The sequence below is a fragment of the Salvia miltiorrhiza genome, chromosome 7, assembly GCF_028751815.1.
Source record: "Salvia miltiorrhiza cultivar Shanhuang (shh) chromosome 7, IMPLAD_Smil_shh, whole genome shotgun sequence".
In the NCBI taxonomy this organism is placed as follows: Eukaryota; Viridiplantae; Streptophyta; class Magnoliopsida; order Lamiales; family Lamiaceae; genus Salvia; species Salvia miltiorrhiza.
In genome coordinates, this window is record NC_080393.1 from 27,675,480 (window position 1) to 27,685,878 (window position 10,399).

Genomic DNA, 10,399 nt, shown 5'->3' on the forward strand with positions numbered 1-10,399 from the left:
GCTGAATTCAAACGAGCCCTAACTTTGGAATTCCTCGTCGCGGCCGCACCTCTGTCAGGAATCCGGCGAGCGGCTGTCGTCTGGGAGCGGCGCCGTCCAACTCCTGTCCCTCTCCGGCGTCGAGCTCTAGATCTCAGAGAAGGGAAAAACACCGTGGTCGAGCGTCCGCTGCTGCTGCGCGATTTCCGCCGAACAGAGGAGGGTCCGTCGTTGTTGCTATCTCCGGGGTCGAAGGTTTGAGCCACGCCATGCCGCCGCTGCTTCGATCCGCCGCCGCCGCGGAACCGGTGAGCGGCGCTGCTGCTCTTGCGTCCCTCCGACGCTAACGCTCCTCCTCCCTGGTGAAAGCTCCGACGAGAGCTTCTCCTTTTTCGGATGTAAGGTTTCCGACGAGCAGTGGAAAGTCTTCTATCTCTGGGAAGCTCGTGAATGGCCGCTGCCCTCGTTGAAGAACCAGTGAGATGTCGCTACTTGATCTAAAATTGGCGAGGCTCGTCGTTCGTCTTTCGGTTCGACGGAACAGACCGAATGTCAGGTGCCTTTTAAAAGCTAAGTCTTTATTCGATCTCCCTCTTCTTCTTTTATATAAGTCTATTATGCAAACAATGGTGTGTGGTTTGAAGTTAAAGGGGTCTCTTTTGTGTGCCTATTTTGATATAGCTAGAGATTAAACTAGGAACTGTGGTTTGCTAATGTCATAAGAACTCTCATCGTCTGACTCATGTGAAGAAATGTAAATATGTAAATTGATTTCTGTATACTGAATGTGTGACTTGCTGGCTCCATGAGCATATATACCCGTTTAAACCTCTATATTCCTACTCAAACATGTGATTGATGGTATGATGTATGCACTGGATTTGAATAAGTTGAGCTTAGTATTTACCTGCAAATATTTGGTGTTGGTGGCTGCTATTATCGATATTGAATGCAGATGATAGGGACTCTTCAAGTTGGCAGAGCATCAGCTTATTGAATTTTCCTTACTTTGGTGGCTGAAGGATCAGAGAATGAAGGCAAGGAGTGTTGGCTAGTAGTCTTAAAGAATCGAAAATAGTGGAGGTGGTGGGTGATTGAAGAGATGGCTGTCATAGAGTGGCTGTCACTGTCATAGGGTGGTTGTGGTGGCTGTCACTGTCATAGGGTGGCTGTCATTGACACCTATGTGTGCCTTGGCATGGTTAAAGGAATAAGAGAGTGGCTTAAAGGCTGTTGTTGCAGCTATTCTGCACACACATAGCACACGTCCCCTTTCTTTCCCTTTCTCTGGTTTGCTTTCTTGATGTAGTAGTTAGGAAATAGAAATGCAGAGAATAATAAGTTGTAAAGTTGTGATGTGATGAATAAAATCCTCATTTTGTATTTGTAATACTAATTGCGTGCTCGTATCTGCTTGATACTGTTTATTTAAATAAATCTCGGATCTCGATATTCTTGTCTTTCTAATGTCGATATACTGTATAATAATCTAAATTAAATCCGTAGATTTAATTCATCTGCTCATCTAATATCTAAATTAAATCCGAAGATTTAATTTTCCTCACAAGTCGGTATAATCCACGACTTAAGTAAAATAATGATAATAATAATAACAATAATATTTTTATTGTTACAATTAAATAACATGACTTTGCTAAGTCAGTTATAATCTGAAATAATAATTATTGACTGCTCAATAATCCTTATCGTAGTTTCTCACATGAAATAAAATAATAACTCTGCTTCAAGTACTATATAACTCAAAGTCATAAGTCGAAATTAATCAAAAATCAACACTGAAAGATGCAATAATTAATTATTGCATTACTGATTTTTATAATTTAAAAGAGCGGGTTACTACAGTTGTAGAGTACGTATATATATAAATAAAAGAAGTCTTGTTTGAAAATAAATGCATGTAAACAGTAGGAGAAATTGGTTATATCGTATACATCAAAAGTTAGTACAGCCGTGCACGCAGTCGCTATCTTGTCTTAAAAGAGTTTACTAAACTTTAAAATGGCGAACCAAATTTCATACTATTTAATTCATTCATTCAAAAAGACGAATCAAATGTCTTAGGAGAGTTTACTAAAACTTTTAAATCTAATAAAATTTGTGTTGCCTTGCACGGATCGGAGATTCAATTCAAGTCCCTAACTAAATATGGCTTACTCCCAAACACTCATTCTCACATCAAAAACGTGAATTCCCTACGACTAAAGTTGACCACCAATAATAATTGTAAATTACTTGATCAAATCTTAGCTTCAAAGAAAATAAATAAGAAGTAAATTGTTAGCAATGAATTAAACCTAACGAAACATATATGTAACATTAAAACACATATTCTGAAAATTAAAGGATGCAAATGACAAAGACATTAAAACGTAACAGCATATATATTTATTGTAAAGACTCCTATAAGACTTGCTTCACAAACGAGTTGTTCATGTAAAATTTACGTGTAATGTTGGATATTGATTCCCCATTCTTAGAATTTATACTATAAATACAGCCATCTAATTCTGTTGTATTGAGATTAATCCAGTCTCATAATATGAAAGGAAAGGCTTCGATATTGGTGATCCTATTCGTTTTGCATTGTCAATCATTTTTGTGTTCTTCTCAAGATTTCGATTTCTTCTACTTTGTTCAGCAGGTTAGTAATGCAACAAGTATTTATGTAGTTTTGAAAAATTAATTAACAAAATTGTAATACTATTAATTGTAGTGGCCTGCTTCGTATTGTGACACGAGGAGAAGCTGCTGCTATCCCACTACCGGAAAACCCAATGAAGATTTCAGCATTCATGGGCTATGGCCGAATTACAACGACGGTAAATGGCCACAAAACTGTGACACCTCAAGCTCCTTAGACATATCTCAGGTAACCTAATTCAACACATTAATTAATTTCCATCAATTTATAATGCTTCCTTGCATTCATGCACATTAATTAATTGATGAGGTTCCAAATAATCATTGCTTTGACTATTATTTCATATATATTAGACTTTACTCCATATCCATATAATGTCCATAAATTGATTTTTAGCACACGAATCATCACAATGGATACTAAATTTGATTTAAATTAAGCATGCATATGTCTAGTTAGTAGTTGATGAGTCTATAAGAAAGCTAGGTAATTTCAAATTTATGACACAGATCTCAGATCTGGTGAAGAGAATGGAGAAAGATTGGCCAACCCTAGCCTGCCCATCTGGCGATGGGGTGAAATTTTGGGGACATGAATGGGAGAAACATGGAACTTGCACATCACTCCATCAGCACGCTTATTTTCAATCTGCGCTTGAGCTCAAGAACAAAGCCAACTTGCTTCAACTCCTTAAACACGCAGGTATATATATTAATTCTCCTCACATTTTTCAAACAAATTAAACTCTCCCCAAATTGAAATTTTTGTTTGTAGGGATTTATCCTGGGAAATTTTTTAGTATGGAAAGCATAAAAAGGGCAATTAAAGAAGGGGTGGGGTATGAGGCGTACATAGAGTGCAACGTTGATACACAGGGGAATCACCAAGTCTACCAAGTGTATATGTGTGTGGATAAATCTGCTTCAAAATTCATCAACTGCCCTATTCTGCCACATGGAAGAGGATGTGGGTCCCGTGTCGAGTTCCCTTCTTTCTCCCACCATTCCAACTCCAAACACGAACTCTGATCTCTTACGCGATGTTGAATCATTTCATTGCTCAATTATTCACCTAATTTGCTCTTTTTACTTGATTCTATATGTTTTGATTAATCTATACATATATAAAAGCTGGTCCATCTAGCCAAAAAAAATTCCCGCTCTTTTACTCCATCTACTTTTGGAAAGTTGATTTATATTTAGAAAGTTCACTAATTCATAGGATGATATATATAGTTGCGGGGCCCACTTGCTACAATCTATACAGTGCTCTTTTGTATCATGCAATTTATAGTTTTGTGAAAAATATCCTTTATTTTTGTGAATTTATATTTTTTTAGATAAATTTATATAAATATCCAATATTTAAAATTTAAAGTCACCAATATTTTTCAGTGTGAATTTATATAAATTTTGATATATATATATATATATATATATATATATATATTGTGAATTTAAATATCCAATATTTAAAATTTAAAATCACCAATAGTAAATTTATGAATTTATACTTAGAATTTATATTTTTTTGAAAAATATCCTTTTCTTGTGAATTTATATATTTTTAGATAAATTTATATTGAAATATCCAATATAAATTTATAGTTTTGTGAAAAATTATCAATTTCAATTAAATCTTTTGTGAAAAACATCCAATATTTAAATTCATAATATAAATACATATAAATTGCATGGGATCTTGTAGTCATTTGCAAAAGTGAATATTATTTTTCATTTACACGCAATTTTTTACTATAGATTGTTTTTCAATTCAAGAGAATAAAAAATTATTTACGAACTCTGGCAATATCTCGTATTAATTCTTACGGATTTACACGCTAAACAAAGGGATTGGTATGCATGATCAATGGGATTTTTTGTATGATCTTACTGTGTAGTCAATTGTGTATGGTACTGTGTAGTCAACTGTGTAAATTACTGTGTCCCCTACTGTGTATGTCTCGTATAGCTGTTTGATTCGTTTATACAATTGACGTGCATATGGATACACTAAAACAATAATAAGTATACATCAGTAAATTTGATTATTCTGATAAACAATTACAAGTATGAATTTTGCATCACCTATTAATAATTAGGCTATTACCTATGTCTCCACTAATATATTGAAGATATTTCTTGAAACAATATAATTCTTTCAGATACTTACAACTTCAAATAATCGTTAATTATTGATTTGTTAGAACATGAAATATAATTAAGTGGTAAAATTACAACTTCCAACATATTGATTAACATGGTCTAAGGTGTGTATTGAATATTTCATCAAAAATTATTTTTTATAAAGAACTCTAAAGGTTGGTGTTCTTAGTTACACAGTTGACTACACGGTCATGTGACATCTACACAGTTAGTTACACGGTCATGTGACATCTACAAAGTTAATTCATCTTAATTCTAAGTTATATAATATGAGAATCATTGTCACACCCCAATTCTTGAATGAATAAACTATAATCGAGGTGCAACTAATTCATAGAAATAAACAAGGAACAACCTTGTTAAAACCCGAATAAAATAACAAGTCGGGCTAGTCCCCTTTGGATCACAAGTTTAGTGTCATGCTTCTGATAACCAACATTTAGAATGAAATACTTGTGAAATAATAGTCTCGGCTCAACAAAATATATATAGAAGTTGAGAGTCTAAGCTCGATAAGAAACATAATTCAGGATTTACATAAAGGTCTTATGTTTAGAGAAACAAAAGATAAAAGAGCTAGTGTAACAGCGGAAGACAAAAAAATACGGAGTTGAACCCTAGCCTCAGCTCGCCCCGTCAGCACCAGCCGTTAACCTGAAAAACATTTGAAGATTTTTGGGCTAAGTACTAATGTACTTAGTGGGCTGCAGCTTTTGAAACATTTCATAATCTGAAGAACAGTTTATCCAATCATACTTGACATGACTTAGAAGGTTTTAAAGTGAAAGAACTTCTAAGCATGTTAAAACAATTCGTTACATATATATATATAGGGAGAGGCTAAAATAAAAACACATCTTAGGCTATAAAATAGGAACACTTATAAGCCGTTGGATTGAAATGAATCAATGGTCAGTTTTTCGCCCATATTACTAAATATTCATATTCGCATGTTTTGTAAAGGGTCATTTTAGTACTTATGGTTTTGACGAAATCAACTATTCCATGAATTAAGGGATAAGGTGATTAATTCTAGGAATAGTTAAGTTTTGAATTTTAATTTCTTATATTTTAAAAGAATTGTCAGAAAGTAACTTTCATTTTACCTTGAATTTAGATTTTTTTTTTCGTAATTTATGATCTTTTTTTTTTGTTCATCATGTTTTTATTATTTTGTGGAGTAATAGTTTGTTTAACTATTTTTCTTCTCGTATTTTATATTCTATCAAACTTCGACGAATTCAGTATATTATAATATGAATTCACAATCGTTTATGTATAAATTATTTGATTATCATGAATTTTGGCCAAAAAAAAAAAGTTAAGCTATTATTTTTATGTATGAATTATTTGATTATCATGAATTTCAATGTATAGTCTTTACAGTTCGACATGAATATGATACATTGACACGTGAATAATTCAGTGTATGCGCATGAATATGATGCATTAGTATGTGAATAATACATTGTATGCGCATGAATAGGATGCCACTAATAATTTTAATAGTTCCATGTATAATTTTTGTAGATCGATATGTATAATCTTTGTAGCTCGACATGAATATTATGCATTGGCACATGAATAATTCATTGTATGCGCATGAATAGGATGCATTGGCACATGAATAATTCAGTGTATGCACATGAATATGAATCATCAGCATGTGAATAATACAGTGTAAGCGCATGAACAGGATGCCACTAATAATTTTAATAGTTCCATGTATAATTTTTGTAGCTCGATATGTATAATCTTTGTAGCTCGACATGAATAGGATGCATTGGCACATGAATAATTCATTGTATGCGCATGAATATGGCCGTAGTACCCTTCGTTCTCGCCATTGCTGGCGATGACCTCCTAAGCGCGATTCACAGGAGCAGTGTGACAGAGAGTTTAACTTGTCGGCGCAACAATAGAAGACAGAGAAGAAACCCCACAGTGATGGTTCATGTCCATTCTAAATTTCTATAACAGATGCGTTTTATTTCCATACTAAATGCGCCATTATTGAAATCTACAAAAGACGCATTTCAGTTTTATTGAAAATTGGTTTATATTTTGTTCATAACGGTGGCGGGTGCAATTCACGAGTGGATGCGTTTTTTGTTCATGTGAAAGCTGATCAAATTGGTTTATATTTTGGACGAAAGTTATTGAAAAATATATTATGATGCAGATAAATCATAAAATCCAAAATATATAACATAAAGGGTATATAATTCATGGACAAACAAACTGTGATTCATACGCATATGGATCGAATTTCATACACTTCAATCCAGTCCATATAAAAGAACACCATTACATTAATCGAAAAAAAAACTAGGACCTACAAACTCAGTAGATCTCAATCCATTAGAAAAGAATTGAGCACACGATTATAGCCATGAGAAAGAAAAAAACCAACCATGTACGAAATTAGTGTTAAAATTATTAAATTTCATACAAATCTAAACAATATAATCGATTTTTCAACACTTCAAGAGAACATTGAGTCAGAAACATACAAAATCATAGCTTAATTAAAACAAATTATATCAAATATCTCTAAAATTAACCCACTCGGCGTAGAGTTCTCGCCATTAATCGAGCCGACGACCTCCAGAATAGTTTCATCGGCGCTGGAAAATAGATGTATTATCTCGTCGGCGTGCAATACAAACAGTGAAGAACCCTACCAGTGATTGTTCATATGTGCATTTCGATTTTAATGCTATTACATTTTAAATTAAATTGAATGATTTGATGGCAAATTAATTTTGGTTCACAATATTCCTGCGCTTCTGTTAAGATAATCTTGTGCATTAATAGCAAATCTTTTTTCTCCATATTCAATGCTCGAATATCGGAAGCCGCATGATTGCAGATGGAAGATCAAATTTGGAATGCCAATTTTGCCCTTAATAGTTAATAACATATGAATTGCACATACACGATCCACGAATTTGGGAATCATAAATATACAAAATCAGGACCGTACAATATGAAAGATCTATGGTCCGGATTGGTTCTTATTTTATAGACTAAGAGGAGTTTTCTGAATAGCCCTCCCCTATATATATATATATATATATATATATATATATATATATATATATATATACTTCATTTTGCGCGCAGTTGTCACACTCATTTCTGTTACTCGCTATGATCCCGGACCTTTTAGCCACCGACGGATCCATTTCTCCTATTTACTTGAACTGAGGGCGTAACCCAGACAAGTTTACTTTTGACCTCGGGACGCTACCCAGGCAGGCCCTTTCATTACATGCTTCGGAACACATCCAGCAAGCACCCTTATAACGCCTCTTAGTTAGTGCCCGAATGGAGATCAACCCACCGAGTCAGCTAACGGTGTACACAATTCTCAAATAACGTGTTAGGCTATAAGAGAACCTCAATTGATTCGTTGTGGCGAGCATTAAACAGAGCAGAGTGCACAAAAACATTTTATTGGATAAACAGTTTATATTTCACGAACATTTAAGCTCAATAGCTAAATCATACATTTGGAAAAATAAGCCCACCTGTTTAGGCAAAGCCTGTCGTTTAAACTTTATCTCTGAATCAGAATAGCAGTGCTAATCCTCCTGACGTTCAAAACCTACAAGAAATCTATTCTTAATAGGTCTCTTAAATCTAAACTCAAGTCACGGTAAAGTACTTAACATTCTATGATTCACTTAGCCGGGTTTTCAAAATTTATAGAAAAAATAATTGAAAACATTTCTCTTGAGTTAAGAACACCAACAATATTCTTACTCATCCTTCTTTTGTAATTGGAATTATAAATAAAACCAATTAAAACATGATGCAATGCATGGCTCATTTCATACTTAAGCATATAAGAAGTGTAAAAAAAAAAAAAAAACACAAAAATTCTAGTTCGTTATGCTCTGTTACGTTAACCAGCTCTGGTCTCTACCAGCTCTGGCTTGCCAGCTCTGGCCTCGAGCTCTGGCGTTCAGCTCTGTCTTTCAGCTCTGGCCTTCAGCTCTGGCCTTCAGCTCTGGCAATCAGCTCTGTCTTTCAGCTCTGGCGTTCAGCCCTGTCTTTCAGCTCTGGCCTTCAGCTCTGGCGTTCAGCTCTGGCCTCCCAGCTCTGGCTTCAGCTCTGGTATTTCAGCTCTGGCCTCCAGCTCTGGTATTTCAGCTCTGGCCTCCAGCTCTGGTATTTCAGCTCTGGCCTCCAGCTCTGACTTCCAGCTCTGCTCTGCCCTTTCCAGCTCTCTCTCTCGTCTACTCTGCTCTGCACTCATCTCCTTGCTCTTCTCTCCCAAATTCAGTACAGCTCACGACTCCTTCTTTCTCAACCCACCAAGTCAGTTCATGCCGATCACCTTCTTGGCAACGGTGAAGCACCGTCACCTCCCTCTGTTTCCGGCGACCGCAGCGAGCTACGGCCGCCACCCTCAACTCACATCCAAAACTCGACTGAACCACCCAAAACTCCACAAAACAACACACTCGAAGATCGATTTTCAGTAACTTAAATCAAAACTCTACCTTTATCCTTATTCATTTAAAACTTATGCAGCAAAAATAAAGACATATAAACACACAAAAACAAGAACATGAATTTGGATTTCTAAATTGAAAAGTAAAGGGAAGAAACAAGGGAGTTAAAGGTGGAACCTTTAGAGGTTTGATCAAAAACTCGTCTGCCTGAAATCGATGGGCTGTTGTTCTTGCAGCTCCGTCCGACGTGTTGGAACGAGAGAGAAATAAGTGAAAGAGAGGAGATGATTTACGTGAGCAGCGGAGGAGATAGATATATTTGAAGAGGGGGAATAGTGAGGCGGTGGAGATGGAGAAAAATATCTAGGAATCAAGATGGGTTGGGCTTTGTCAAGATTGGTTTGGGCTCTCATTTATCAACCAAAGGTAAATAAACATAAGGCCCAAAAGAAAAATAAATAAAACTCAAAACACATAAATGCTTGAATGTTTAATTAAATAAATATGCAAAACATATAAATTTAATTACTAAATTTACAAATGCTTTTGTAAATCATTATCGTTGGAATTAAAATAAATTCTTTTTCTCAATCCGGCGTGAATCATCTAAATTCTAAGTTCAAAATTATTCTAAACTTAGCTCGAGGAAACGGGGTATTACAATCATACTTTAAAATAAGATTAGTGGGAATGCAAGTGGGATTTTGAAACCGAAATAAGATTAGTGCAAATGCAATTGGAGTTTATGAAATCAAAGTTCGATTATTGGGAAATCAATTGAAGATTACTAAATTATAGTAAAGATTAGTTGGAGATCAGTTGGGGGTTTTGAAATTGAAGTAAGATTAGTGGGAAATCAATTGGGGATTATGAAATCAAAGTAAGATTAGTGCAAATATAATTGTGTGCGCAATCGTGTATGGTACTATGTAGTCAACTGTGTAAGTTATTGTGTCCCCTACCGTGGATTATAAAACAACGACAAATGTCTACTATATTAAATTTATTAATAGTAATCATATAGTTGAAATTTATGAAGAAGGTTTTCCACGCCAACTATTTAACTTTAAAAGTTTTGAAGAAGTTGCCTCCATTGATATTATCAATGACAATATGCTATTTGGTAATGT

At 34.8% G+C, this 10,399-nt stretch overlaps 1 protein-coding gene across 1 annotated transcript; it reads left to right on the top strand.

Annotated features, from left to right (window-relative positions):
- The first annotated feature begins 2,387 nt into the window (after positions 1-2,387).
- On the top strand, positions 2,388-3,965 carry LOC130995820 (intracellular ribonuclease LX-like). Its single transcript, XM_057921264.1, has 4 exons — positions 2,388-2,641; positions 2,714-2,869; positions 3,151-3,343; positions 3,416-3,965. The coding sequence occupies exons 1-4, from the start codon at positions 2,540-2,542 to the stop codon at positions 3,667-3,669; spliced, it is 705 nt and encodes a 234-aa protein (XP_057777247.1). The 5' UTR covers positions 2,388-2,539; the 3' UTR covers positions 3,670-3,965.
- The last annotated feature ends 6,434 nt before the right edge of the window (positions 3,966-10,399 follow it).